The sequence below is a fragment of the Lonchura striata genome, chromosome 1, assembly GCF_050655825.1.
Source record: "Lonchura striata isolate lonStrDom1 chromosome 1, ASM5065582v1, whole genome shotgun sequence".
Classification (NCBI taxonomy): domain Eukaryota; kingdom Metazoa; phylum Chordata; class Aves; order Passeriformes; family Estrildidae; genus Lonchura; species Lonchura striata.
Window position 1 is genome coordinate 19,051,253 of NC_140703.1, and position 14,160 is coordinate 19,065,412.

The 14,160-nt window shown below is 48.0% G+C and overlaps 1 protein-coding gene across 1 annotated transcript; it reads left to right on the top strand.

The window, feature by feature from the left end:
• The first annotated feature begins 79 nt into the window (after positions 1-79).
• On the top strand, positions 80-7,940 carry ADAMTS1 (ADAM metallopeptidase with thrombospondin type 1 motif 1). The gene is made up of 9 exons (XM_021550157.4): positions 80-1,056; positions 1,291-1,637; positions 2,095-2,227; positions 2,588-2,755; positions 3,003-3,289; positions 3,527-3,713; positions 3,814-3,989; positions 4,776-4,951; positions 5,207-7,940. The coding sequence occupies exons 1-9, from the start codon at positions 561-563 to the stop codon at positions 5,946-5,948; spliced, it is 2,712 nt and encodes a 903-aa protein (XP_021405832.1). The 5' UTR covers positions 80-560; the 3' UTR covers positions 5,949-7,940.
• The last annotated feature ends 6,220 nt before the right edge of the window (positions 7,941-14,160 follow it).

Genomic DNA, 14,160 nt, shown 5'->3' on the forward strand with positions numbered 1-14,160 from the left:
GCCCGCGGGCGCGTTACGCACGCAGTGATCTCAGCGGCGCGGGCGCGGCGGCAGCGCCGGGCTGGGGGCGGCACGGCCGGACCCCATAAAGGGCGGCGGCGAGCCCCGCTCCCGCACTCACCCCGCACGGCGGAGGCGGACGGGCCCGCGGCGCTCCGCTCCGCAAAGGACGGGAGGCTCCTCGGCGCCCTGGAAGTGCAGGCGGGACCGTCCCGGGGCCGCCGGAGACTCGCCGGAGCGTCCTCCCCGCCCGCCGCCGCTGCTGCAGCCGGGGAAGGCTGAGGAGGAGAAGCGGCAGCCGGAGCAGGACAGAAGACAGAGAGACGGAGCGAGGGGCAGCGCTGCCCTCGCATAGCCGCGCTCCCCGGCATCGCCGCCGCGCCCCGGCCATGGGGAAGCCGACGCCGCCTCTGCAGTGACCGCGGGACGCGGCTCCCGCGCGGTCCTCCGCCGGCAGAAAGACTCAGACACCCCCCAAAACCTGAAAGCAAAACCCCATATCTTCCATATCCATTCCAATACAAAGTGAAATAAAGAGAGGAGAAGGGCTGCGCCGAACGATGAGGAGCGGGGGGCGGCTGCCGGCGCTGGCGCCGGTGCTGGCGGCGCTGCTGGGGCTGTGCAGCGCCGAGCGCAGGGCGCTGGTGCTGCCGCGGCGCCTGGGCGCGCCCGGTGCCCGAGAGCGCTTCCTCCTGGAGGCCTTCGGGGAGCGCCTGACGCTGGAGCTGGAGCCCGACAGCAGCTTCCTGGCCCCGGACTTCACCCTGCAGTACCTGGGCGGGCCGCCGCCGCCGCCCGAGGACGACCTCTCCCGCTGCTTCTACTCCGGCACCGTGAACCGGGACCCCGGCTCGGCGGCCGCGCTCAGCCTGTGCGCGGGGCTGCGCGGCGCCTTCTCGCTGCGGGGCCGCCAGTACCTCATCCAGCCCGCGCCCGGCACCGCGCACCGCCACGGGCCGCACCTCCTGCGCCTCCGCGGTGCCCCGCGGGCCGCCCCCGCCGCCCGCTGCGCCGTGGCCGAGGCGGGGGCCGGGGCGGAGGCGCCCGAGCCCGCAGGTACCGTGGGGACGCCGCGCCGGCCTCCGGGGTACGGGGAGGGCAAGGGCGGGGGGTGTGGCGGGGATGCCCGGCCGCTGCTCGCCCCGCATCCCACCCCGAGGTGCCCACCTGGCTGCGGGGCGCGCACAAAGCTTGGGTGCGCATCCTGAGTACCCGTGGGTCTGAGTTTCTAAACGGCGCTGTCTTGCTGCTCTCACCTGCGCTTTCCTTCCCTGTGTTTTTTTAACGCAGAAACAAGAAGCAGGAGGAAGAAGAGGTTCGTGTCCAGCCCTCGCTACGTGGAGACTATGCTGGTGGCCGACCAGTCCATGGCTGAATTCCACGGCAGCGGGCTGAAGCACTACCTGCTGACGCTGCTCTCCGTGGCCGCCAAGCTGTACAAGCACCCCAGCATCCGCAACTCCATCAGCCTCGTGGTAGTGAAGATCATGGTCATCTATGAGGAGCGCAAGGGCCCGGATATCTCCTCCAACGCCGCCCTGACTCTGAGAAACTTCTGCAGCTGGCAGAAGCAGCACAACCCGCCCAGTGACCGGCACGCCGAGCACTACGACACGGCCATCCTCTTCACCAGGCAGGTGAGGGTCGCCGAGTCACATCCAGCCCCACGCCCACTGCTCCCTATCCCCTCTGCCAGGAAACCTCTGAAAAAGTGTCCAGAGACAGCCGTGTGCACAGCTGCAGCAATGCAGGCTGAAAAATAGATGAGCTGCTTTTTTTTTTTTTTTTTTTTCTTCTCTGTTTCCACCATGTCTGGTGAAGCTCACAGTTTGTGCAGTGTCTTTGTAAACTCACAGATTGTGCACTGTGTTCCTGCCCCATATATTTTTAGCAGATTTCAGATGGAAATTATGCATTTCATTTCTACGTGCAACCCCCGCCTATGTTCCAGAGACAGATTTTTGCCATCATACCCATTGAAGTGCTGAATATTTATGCTCTTTCCATAAGTAAAGGCAAACTGCCAGGGCTGGATGGCTCTTGCCAAGGTTAAGTCTCTGATCTGATTAATAATGAAACTGCCTTTTTTTACAGGACCTGTGCGGTGCCAAGACATGTGATACTCTTGGGATGGCTGATGTGGGAACAGTTTGTGATCTAAACCGCAGTTGCTCTATCATAGAAGACGATGGTTTGCAGGCTGCCTTCACAACAGCCCACGAATTAGGTACTTGAAAAGTTTGCAAAGCCGTTCCCTGGGATTAATTGAAGCCAGCTTGATGCCGTAAAGCCCGAAGCCCAGCCTGCACCTCCCCGGAGCAGTCGGGAGGAGGCAAAGCCCTGTCTTGGAGCAGGCTTGGACTCGGGAAAGCAAATCCGGCCTGCACAGCATTGTCTGCAAGAGCTGTGTATGTGCCTGCAGGAAAAAAAAAAAAAAAAAAAAAAAAAAAAAAAAAAAAGAACGCTTCGGGTTATTAATTACAGACCAGGCTATGAGCAGCGCTAGAGCAATATTTAAAATACTGTTGGTAATGCATAGGACAGATTTCCTAAAGTCACAGACTTTGCTTTTCTCCTTCTCTCCAAGGCCACGTGTTTAACATGCCTCATGACGATGCAAAGCAGTGTGCTGGCATCAACGGAATGAGCCGGGATTTCCACATGATGGCATCCATGCTCTCCAACCTGGACCGCAGCCAGCCCTGGTCTCCATGCAGTGCCTACATGATTACAACATTTCTGGATAACGGTCATGGTAAGGTTATTAAGCTTTCCATTCATGTGGCGTTTGAGCTCTCGTGCTTTACTGCTTTAATTTTCTTTCCTTTTTTTTTAAGAGTGTTTCTGCTTCAGCTCAGACTTAACCTTTTGCATGCTGTCAGTGAGTTTAAAAGAGCTTTGTTTTTACAAAAATGGTGGCACAAAAGCAAATGCAGTTCCCTTTCAAAACTGAACCCGCAGCATCATCTTTTTTTTCCCCTTTTTTTCCTCAACTTTTTCAGGGGAGTGTTTGTTGGACAAGCCCCACAGGCCCATCCAGCTCCCTTCGGACTTGCCTGGCACGCTGTACGATGCCAACAGGCAGTGCCAGTTCACGTTTGGAGATGAGTCCAAGCACTGCCCCGACGCAGCCAGTACGTGCACGACGCTGTGGTGCACGGGCACCTCGGGAGGGCTGCTGGTGTGCCAAACCAAACACTTCCCCTGGGCAGACGGCACCAGCTGCGGGGAAGGGAAGTGGTGCATGAATGGCAAGTGTGTCAATAAGACTGAGAAGAAGCATTATGATGTAAGTAGTGAAAAGAAAACGCGGGTGCAGCTTTGGGTTTTGCAGAGCTGAGTAGGAAAATGCTGCAAAGGGAGGGATCTTTTAGATGAGGTTGATACAACGCTAATGAACAAACTTAGGGCAGGGTTTTTAATGAGTTTGGGTGGGTAAAACTGAGCGTGATGATGGCTTTTGTGATGTGGTTTTGTATGGATTTTACTGCATTTAACCTATGTCCTGCTGTTGCTGTCGTTCCAGACGCCAGTGCACGGTGGCTGGGGCTCCTGGGGGGTGTGGGGTGAGTGCTCCCGGAGCTGCGGCGGGGGAGTGCAGTATTCCTTCCGGGAATGTGACAACCCCGTCCCGAGGAACGGGGGCAAGTACTGCGAAGGGAAACGGGTGCAGTACAGGTCCTGTAACATCGAGGACTGCCCCGACAACAACGGTAATTTTTCCCCATTTTTGACAGCCAGAGTTGGTGTGTTGTGGAGGAAGAGCACGGACAGAGGTGATCTCATGCCCACCTGTCTTTTGTCTACCTGCAGGCAAAACGTTCAGGGAGGAACAGTGTGAAAAGCACAATGAGTTTTCCAAGTCTGCCTTTGGAAGTGGACCTGCAGTGGAATGGACACCCAAGTTTGCTGGTGTGTCTCCAAAAGACAGATGCAAGCTGGTTTGCAGAGCCAAAGGAACAGGATACTTCTTTGTTCTACAGCCAAAGGTATTTCAAAACTGCACCTCTTCCAGCTGATCAGGAGGGGGATTTTTATTTTCTCTCTTTGTGCGAAGAGTCAAGCAGTGTAGAAATCTGAAATAGTCCTTCTCATATTTAAGCTTGATTATTCCTCCATGTATAGTGGAATCATTGCAAGTATGCTATAAGTGTTTTGGCACAATCCTTCTACCTCCTCTACCCACTCCACCCTGGTTTCCTTCCCTCTCCTTCCACCAATCTGATTGCATTGAGATAGGTTTGGAAAACTCTGAGGGATCTTTGCCAGAACATTGGTGCTTTCTCATACTGGTTACTAATATGCTGACAGCTTAAAATAAACACGAGGAAAAATGTTCATCTTGCATAGCTACTTGAATTTGCTGTCATCAGATGGTGAGAGCCAAGAACTACCAGGGCGATGACACAGAGGGTTTTTGTGGAACAGCACTCCTAGTAAAGGATGTGCTGAACAGCATTAAAAGCAATGCTGGCAGTGTGCTTCGAGGTCATGGCTGCCTTCTAGTGACACTAGAAATCAGTGGGGCTTTTTTTGTGTGAAATCATTAAACAGTAGGTTTTTAGGGGGAGGTATTAATGAAAATTGAGATTGTTCTTTTCTCTTACCATGGCATCATTTTGGCAAGTGAGAAGACTACCTATGGGCTGCTCTGGTTTTTAGTTTCCAAAGCCCTGAAAATGACAGGTGCTGCGGGTTCCCCACCCGTCCGTATTTTGTGTCACGCAATTTCAGAGCACTGTGCATGTTGTAACGAGGCTCCTTGTGTCCCCAAGGTGGTGGATGGCACCCCGTGCAGCCCCGACTCGACGTCTGTGTGCGTGCAGGGGCAGTGCGTGAAGGCTGGCTGCGACCGCACCATCGGCTCCAACAAGAAGTTCGACAAGTGTGGCATCTGTGGGGGCAACGGCTCCACCTGCAAGAAGGTGTCTGGCACCCTCATTAGAGCCAAGTGAGTGTGGGGCTGCTGCTCACCATGTCCTTGTGGGTGGGATTCGTCCATTAATGATAGGGCTGCGGCTCACCATGTCCTTGTGGGTGGGATTCGTCCATTAATGATAGGGCTGCAGCTCACCTTGTTCTTGTGGGTGGGATTCGTCCATTATCAAGTTAAACGCCTTGGCTTCAGACAAGGTTAGTCTTGGGCCAGGAGGCTTTTTCCCCTTCCATGCAGAGGGCTCAGTGTTTCTCTTTTTTCCCGGGGCAGACCTGGCTACCACGACGTGGTCACCATCCCGGCGGGGGCCACCAACATCGAGGTGAAGCAGCGGAACCACCGGGGCGCGAGGCACGACGGCAGCTTCCTGGCCATCAAAGCCGCCGATGGCACCTACGTCCTCAATGGCGACTACACGCTGTCCACGCTGGAGCAGGACATCACCTACAAGGGCAGCGTGCTGCGCTACAGCGGCTCCTCGGCCGCCCTGGAGCGCATCCGCAGCTTCAGCCCGCTGAAGGAGCCGCTGACCATCCAGGTGCTGACGGTGGGGGACCTGCCGCAGCCCAAGATCAAGTTCACCTACTTCGTGAAGAAGCCGGCGCAGCCCGGCGTGGACAAGGCGGCGGGCAGGAAGAAAGAATCCTTCAACGCCATCAGGGAGATCATCTCCTCGGAGTGGGTGATCGAGGAGTGGGGCGAGTGCTCCAAGTCGTGCGGCTCGGGCTGGCAGCGGCGCGCCGTGGAGTGCCGGGACCCGCGGGGCCGGCCGGCCGCCGACTGCGCCCGCGAGCTGAAGCCCAGCAACCTGCGGCCCTGTGCCGACGTGCCCTGCCCGCAGTGGCAGCTGGGGGACTGGTCCCCCTGCTCCAAGACGTGTGGGAAAGGCTTCAAGAAGAGGTTGTTGAAATGTGTCTCTTCCGACGGCAGCGTGCTGCCCCAAGAAAGCTGTGAGCCCTCCAAGAAACCCAAGCACCTGATAGACTTCTGCAACGCCACGGACTGCAGCTAGATAGGATGGCTTTGGAAAAGCTAAAACTTTTTTTTTTTCCTTCAGACCAGTGCACTGAAAAACACGAAAGAGGGCTAGAGGCTGCACCTGTGTTTTTGCATTAAAAAAATTCACAGAGAAGATCCGTTGAGGTGGGACAGTGCAAACAGCTTGAGTTGGCTTTGCATCCCAAAAATCCCTTGCCAGCTGAAAATTGGATGGGATAGCAGACCCATGTCATTCATTTCTCTTTAGCAGATAAGGCCCAAAGGCATCAGAATTGCCTTTTTTTAAAAAGTCTATTATAAATTAAGCCAAATGTGAGCAGTGAGACGTATTTCAGCAAACATTTTGGGGTTTGGTTATTTCTCCCTTCTTTTGGATTTATCTTGTGGTACTGATCAAATCCCCACGTATAGGAAGGGGAAGGAAAAAGCTTAAAATAATTGGTCAGGGCTTACCTACCTCACAAAGGGCAAAAAACAAGATTGGAAAAGGAGCTTTAACTATGTCATTCATGGCTGCTATTGTTTCAGAGAATAGTTTTATATAAAAATAAAGCCATATTCTCTACCTGTCAAGAGTAAGAAATATCAAGAACAAATATTAACTCCACAAATCACTAGAATTGCTTTTTTTTTAAAGTACCTTTATGTCATCCCAATGTGCCTCTCCATTTCTCTCAGCCACTCCAGTGCCACTGTGGTGACATGTGTAATCCAGAGGCTTGGAAATGTGGAAATCTGAGTCTGAATAATTGCTCTTTGTGCCTTCTGCATACCTTCCACTGGCTTTTCTGATTCCAGTTTGGTCCTGCCTTCCTGCCAAACAGATTCATGGAGTGTGTGAGCATTCCAGTCGTGCTTTCACACACAAACCTTTGGTCTTACCCCAGCCAATGGATATTATTTGAGTTAAAAAAAAAAAAAAAAAAAAAAGAATCCCATTATGAATGGGAACATCCTCTGTGGTCTCTGCTGGGTTTGTAGAGCTCAGTCACTGATCAGGTGGGAAGGCAAAGCTGAGGGATAGCAGGTCCATCCACAGCAAAACGCCAGCATTCACATAATTGAAGATTGTGCCAGTCCATAGACCATGAGAGAATATGGCTTTCCATATGTATATAGTAAAATATATTACTATAGATTTTATATACTTCATAAGTATTTTCTATTTCTCTCCCTTCTGGGAAGGGTTATAATTTGTAATAAATGCATATAATGAGCGTATTTATTTTTATACTTCTTGTCTAATGTGATCTTCTAAGTTATCACTTTTTTAAAAGGACATATAACAAGGATAGAGTATTTATACAGTATAATATGTTACTAGAGGTAATAAATGAACCCTATAAATTTTGGAAATTGAGTGTCTTTATTTCACTGGACTAAAACCAGTCCATGGAACAGAAAGAGCTTGGAATCTGAGGAAAATATTAAGCAAAAGGCAACTAATTACCTGTGTTAGTGAAGAGGTTTGGAGAACTCTCCCCATAATGTCACACACCACCTTAAAAGAGGTAATTTTGTATTTTATTACTTAACCACTAACTCATCTATTCCAGAAAAAGGAATGCAACCATACTGATGTCACTGGCTGTAATAACAGCTTGGGGGAGGGAGCAGCGCTCTCAGTCATGTTCAGAACCAACAAAATATGTACAAAAGCAGCAGTTTTGCCTCACTGCTGGGAAAGGAGCAGTCAAAGCCAGAGCCATTCATGAACAGTCAGAGGTTTCCCTCACCAACTCCTGGAGTATTTCCCTCTCTCATTTTCTCCTGATGCTGCTTTTCCAAGAAGCACTGTGTGAACGAGCCGTTCTAATGCAATGGATACTAAGCATCAAAAGCTGATTTTTGTTTCATCATACCTGATCTCATCACCACTGCAGTCAAGAGAAACTCTTCTGTTGGGCTCTATTGGATTTTTGCCATGGAATTTGAGACATCAGTAACTTCTGGATATTTTTGGCTTTGTGTCATGTAAAAATCTATTAAAACTTCCTTTGCCAAAGTTTGGACTCTGTCTCTGCAGAAATAGTTCCCGTTTTATTCTGTGGATCAAGTCCCAGCCCTTCTGAATCTCAGAGAATTCTCATCACATCACACTTCATTGGGCATTGCTTTGAAGTGCAGAAATGCTGGGGAATATTCCTAACATTATTCAGGAGACAGCCAATCTCTTTCTGGTTTTATAAAAAGTTCTTTACAAATACAAGCAATAACTATTTATTTATAGATGTATATGTGCATATGTATTTTATTCACCATCTAGGCTAGAAAATAACTGGGAGTTTGAAGAGGAGAAGAGTTATCCTGGAGCCTGCCAGACTGATGAGATGTGAAATTTTGGCATCTGTGCTGGGTGAGCACTGTAAATGGTGTAACTAGAAAATGTGGATTAGCTCTTTTCCTCTGGCACACTTAAAATAATAATGTGATTTGCTGCTTTAAATTGTCCTAACAGTAAATGGGAAAACCCCTCAAAACTAATTCAAAAATCAACATCTCCAAAAAGTGGAGATGTTTCAGGAAAAGTGAGACTTTTGCTTTTATCATTTTCACATCACAAGTAGGTCAGCAGATGCATAGTGGTGTTATTAGCTGAATTTTTTAGGACATATATGGATATTTTAGGCAAAATATCCTCACCCACTATCTAAGGTAAGGAATGGAGAAGAAAATACTCCTGAAGAAATTCAGAAAGACATCTTCAGAAGAATAACTCGGGCTGCTCAGCAGACTGTGGCAGAGTTCTGGCTGGGCTGTGCTCATCAGCTCGCTGTGAAATTGCTGCCACAGCTCATCCAGCTGGGAAGGCTCCTCAATCCCTGCAGGGGCTCCTCAATTCTCAATCCTCCTCAAAACCTGCCTGCCAAGCAGCCTTTGGAGCAGAGATCAGTCCTGTGGGATGTGGCCTGCTGAGCCCTCCAGGCAAAGGAGGTGTAATTAGGTGAAGTTTTATCCCTAGCAAAGGTCACCCAAATACAGCAAAGGGATGCAGATCCCACGGACAAGTCCAGACTACAACAGGAGTGTAAGAGAGCACTTAGCTGAAATATTTTGCATTTTGCCCCGCTCTGCACAAGCAGAGGTCTGTTACTACATGTGGAGGCAGAAGGAGAGCAGCCCAGGAGACTGCACCCTCTGGATGTCCCTGCTGTGGTGATCTATGCCAGGAAACTCCAAACATTCACCCCTGCCCCATATCCCCCCTCAGAACACAAAACATGGACAGAAGTGTTAGAGATGAATAATGAGAGGATTGGCTCTCGCAATTAAGGGATGATTATTGTGTGACTATTAAGAGAAGATTTACAGATGTACAGTTATGCTATTGTGGGGAGACTGCACCCGCTGGATGTCCCTGCTGTGGTGATCGATCCCATGCTTTCCTGGCAAAACAGCTCCAAACATTCTCTCCTGCCCCATATTCCTACTCAGAACACAAAACAGGGACAGAAGGGAAGTCAAAACACAGTTATCAGGTTCAGCAGTGGTGCTTGGAGCAGGTGTTTTACCAAACACTGGTGCCCCAGAGCCTGGGGCAGCAGAGGGATTATCGTGGAGATGAAAGCATTGTTTGGACTCGCAGATGGGTTTTACAGCCCACAGCAAAAGCAAGAGGGGCTTGTGCAAAAGGGATTTCATGTTGGGCAAGAGAAGTGCAGTTTCCTCCAGCCCCTCTGCCTGGAAGCTGTGCTTGACAGCATCCGTGGGATTAAGGATCATCCTTGGTCCTGCTGCAGCCCAGGACCAGCAGCTGATGAGATTCAGCTGGACAACACCTAAATTTAAATATCCAGAACCTAAGTTGCTAAATCTATCATCTTTAATATGTTGTACTCTTTAATATGTTGTGTCAGAGTACTGCAAGTCAGAATTTCTCTTATTTTATGATCCTTCACAGGTATTCCAGGTGGAAATTAATATCTTCTCCAGTATTAGCTGCTCTCAGCTATAAGATATTTTCTTACAAACACACAAAAAGGAGATGCATGTTCCAAGAGGGGAGCCATATGGTTGTGATTATAATCAGGCAAGCTGAGAGCAGTGGCCATTTTAATTGTGCACCAAATATATCTTTTTCAGTATAACTGGACAATATGCCTGTCCCAAACAATTTAAATGTCTGCTGCCACTTTGTGTCATTTCTCATGTACAAATCTGGGGATGAAATTAGGGATGAGAAGACAACTGAAAATCAAACATTTTAATTAAAAATTCCTCGATCAAGCAGCACAATTTAACTTAATTTTAAGATTCTAAAGTATTAGAATATTTTCTAATTTGTTTTTCTAATTGAATACCTATACCTGTCCTGACTCAGGACAGCCCTGGTTAAACCTGAGACCAAAGGAAAATTTTCCTTCTTGTGTTAGTAATCTGAGTCTTAATTACATGCTGAATTAACCCCAGAAGTCAGGCTTTGATGAGAATATTTTCATAGAGATAAAACTGTGTGAGGAAAAGGGAAGAGAGAGGGAGAAGCTGAAGAAGGAGAGAAGAGGACTTTCGTAGAATTTTGAACTGCAGAAAATTTTGGAACAGATAGTGGAGATTTGATTTCAGAATCAGGCCTAGGCAGATTTAGAAGCAAATTAAATGCAGTGTAAAGTCCATCTCCTTTTTCTCTCCCAGTGAACCAGTACACACATTAGAGGATATGCTGAAATAATGAACACTGGTGTTTTCTATTTCTCATTATCCTCCTGCTGGAACAAATGCAAAGCACAACATGGAAGCATAGAGGGGCTCATCTGCCTTTGATAAATAAAAAAAAAAAATTAAAAAAGCCCTCTGCACATGTTTCCTCTTCACTCTTTTAATTTATAATTGTATTTATTTGCACTTTTAAAGGCATAATAGCTGATGTCATAAAGGAGAGCCCCCTGAGCAACAGATGCCTGGCAGACAAGAGGGTCAGAAGCATCAAAAAATATAAACGTCAAAATCCTGCATAAAATAATTTAGAATCTGGTCTAAACTAGTAAAAGCCAGGCAACTCAGAGCTAATTCTTCATTTGCATAGGGACAAAAACTTTCGAGTATTGAGAGGGATGTGCCAAGACTTGAAGGATGAGATGGAGATATTGGCAACATCAGGTGGTTTAAAGCAAACATCAGGTGGTTTAAAGTGCTGACATCACTTTGGGGCTTGGCAAAGGAGCCTCTCTAGCCAGGTTCCCCTTCCCAGCTCCAGGAATTTCCCTGGGAATGCAGGGCTGTCCCTGAGCCACAAAAGGATCAAAACCCATCCCAGTCCTGCAGTGAGCCTGCTCTGAGCTCAGAGCTACTTCAAGAACTGAGTGTTCAATCGCTGATTATTTGTTCAAAAAATAGAAAATGAATCCCAGATGCACACACTACATTCCCTTGAGAATCTAGGAAAGGGCTTCCTGCTGGACAGGGTTGTTCTGGTGTCTCTTTGTGGGGCAGAAAATCTGCTTTTATGGGTGATTAAGGCACAATTTGCAAGAACAGAGAGCAGCTCCCAGTCATGCAGCTCAAACAGCTTTGTAAAGGACCTTGCTAAATCAGGAGGGGACAGAATTTAGTTTAGACTTAGCAGAGTTCTGGTTTAGTGGCCTGACCTGAAGGGAAACACTGTCGGAGAGCAGAAAATGCAACTTCATAAAGTAACTATACTTTTTTTTTGTCCAGGTGTTTTCTTCTGTCTGTTCTGAGGGAGAATAACTTTTTTTTTAATATCACTGATGAAGAAGGTCCTTTAGGAGAACCAAGTAGAGGAGTGAGGTTTGACCTGGTGTTTTCCAGACAGTCCCAATATGCTCCCCCAAAGACCTGGCCTGTTGTGGGGCTGTGTGGTGGAAAACAAAAAGATGGTGGATTTTTTCAGCTTCAGGAAAAACAGATCCTACAGTTCACATTCAATTTCAGCTGAATGCCAGGAAAGTGCTTCAAAGAAAGGAAATAATTTGTTGCTCAAGACCTGAGCTACTAAAAGATAAAGTATTTGGCACATATGTTTTTGGGGGCTTCAGAGGAGAACCTTTAGCTTTGGGGTGAGGTGCTCAGCTGCTTTTTGACACAATTCACATGACCATGGGTTTTGCCTGCGTATCCTGAAGGTGCAGTGGCCTAAATGTCCTTCATCTTTTCCTTTAGTGGAGCCTGATATGTTCTGTAGCCATTTCCCTTCTTGTTTCACTCGTGTTTGCCTTTTTTGCTGGGGGCTGTTTGACAGACTCAAACAAGACCTGCCTGAGTCAGGCTTGCTCTTAAAAGCATTGCTGGCATAGTCATGTCACTGAGAACACGGGAAAGCAAAGCACATCTCCATTTGTTATAGCTGTAACAGCAAAAAATGAAGCTGCGTTTACACTGGCCCAAATCCTTTATTCTATTCTGAGAGCATTCTAAGCTGTACCTACAAGGCAGTTTACTTTGCTGAACTAAATTAGATTTGCATTTTTGCACGGATGGGAATACCTTCACTGGTTAAGGCCATGTTGGCAGAGGCATTTGCATACAGAAAATTAAATAGCCTTCTTTCTTGTGTGTTTCAAAAAACCAGAAATCCTCTTCGGAAAGAAAAATCCTGCTTTTCCCCCTCATGTCAACCTACAAAGGAGGGCTGCAAAGGAGGGTGGGTGTTACAGACCTCTAACACATATCCACTACCTTTAAATATTTGGGCTGTCAGAAATTTCAGAACGTTTCAGGAACTGAGTAGAGCACGAAGTTTGCTGATGCCTCTGCCTTAATGGACATAGATTCTCACAAAGAAGCATCCAACACCCTGGAGAGTCAAAATTTCACCTCACTTGCCACTGGAGCTGGCTGGAGATAAAAAAACCCACCCCACATGCTCCTCAGCAGGGTCTGGGATGGAAAAGCTGAGGAAGCCTAAGAAGAAAAACCACATTTAGCAGCACTTTAAAATCTGAGAATGGCAGCATTGTTTGGGGAAACAATAAATGCTGGGTTTAAACAATTAAATGTCAAACAAAAGCGAAGGCTGTGTCATGCAGGAGCAGTAGTTACAGCAGTGTTGTTTGAGCTTAAATTTAACATCAAGCAGTAACTAAGGGCGAGCTTTGTTCCCTAGCAATGAGATGTCTGCACATCACAGATGCATGGCTTCTTCAGCAAACTGCCAGATTATCGGATCGCTCCAAGGAAAATTTCGCAATGGCCTTTGATTCCTTCCTGCTGAAGTGATTTTCCACAACACTTTGCTCACTGGCAGATGAGGAGAGACTGGGGAGTGAAATGCATGTGGTAGTATTACAGAGTAACAATAAATGCAGTCATCAGTGTCTTGATTAGGGAGTCCGGGCCTGTGGACACACTGATAACAGCAAAGCTTCCTGAGGTCAGTGGGATTCACTTCATAAATGGAATAGAGTCAGCCCATTCCCCTTTCCGGAGTCACAGCAAGGAGATTTCAGCCCAGAGAAGCTGAACTCAAAATTATGACTGGAAGCACTTATCGAGTGGAGTTTGAAATATTCCACATTCCCCAATCTGCTCCGGTTGTATGGAGAGCAAGGATGGTGCAGCAGCAGGGAAAAGCAGGGAGAAAAAAGCAGAGTAAGGATGGCATAAATGGCAGAGCAGGAAAATGTGGGGCAAGGATGGCACAGCAGCAGGAAAAGGCAGGGAAAACATAGAGCATCCCAGGGCAGGAGGTTGCTGCACCTTCCCTGCCCAGTCCCTGCTGATTATTTAATGTGGCCCAGGTGGCAGCCACAAGGAATATGCCTCAGAAGAAAAGCCTGGCTGGCTGATTAGGAGCAGCTGGCTGGGTTTGGAATTGGACTTTCTCTCCCTGTCCCTGTGAAGTGCTGCAACACTGCGATAAAGGAGCTCATTCTGGGCCGATGTTTGCTGTAAGTGACGGGGTTAAGGTGTTTTTGTGATGCACTCTGTGATTACCAAATTTCCTGCCTTTTGGGTACTCACCTTTACTGCCTTTGTTGTTCTTTTACGTGCGTGCTAAGTGGTGAAATGATGCTGTTGAATTTGAGACGAGGAGGTAAGGGTATTATTTGAAGTGGTTTTATCAGAAACTACGGCTTTGAGAGCAGGAAGCTCTCCTGTTTTGTTTGAAATGTAAATATTGTGCAATGCTGCAAACATTAGGTATTCTTAAAAGCTGTTAGCAGGTGCTAAAAGAAATACTGAGTATTGCAACGGCTGGTAAAGATAATTTATCTCTTACGGTTTGTATTAATGTATAATTAATCTTGAAGTGGTATAAATAAGGA

Excerpts from the sequence above, each read along its gene's own strand:
- ADAMTS1 (XM_021550157.4), top strand. The coding sequence starts at position 561 with ATGAGGAGCGGGGGGCGGCTGCCGGCGCTGGCGCCGGTGCTGGCGGCG. Across the intron at positions 1,057-1,290 it reads GGAGGCGCCCGAGCCCGCAG|AAACAAGAAGCAGGAGGAAG; the intron begins GTACCGTGGGGA and ends TTTTTAACGCAG. Across the intron at positions 3,990-4,775 it reads TCTTTGTTCTACAGCCAAAG|GTGGTGGATGGCACCCCGTG; the intron begins GTATTTCAAAAC and ends TGTGTCCCCAAG.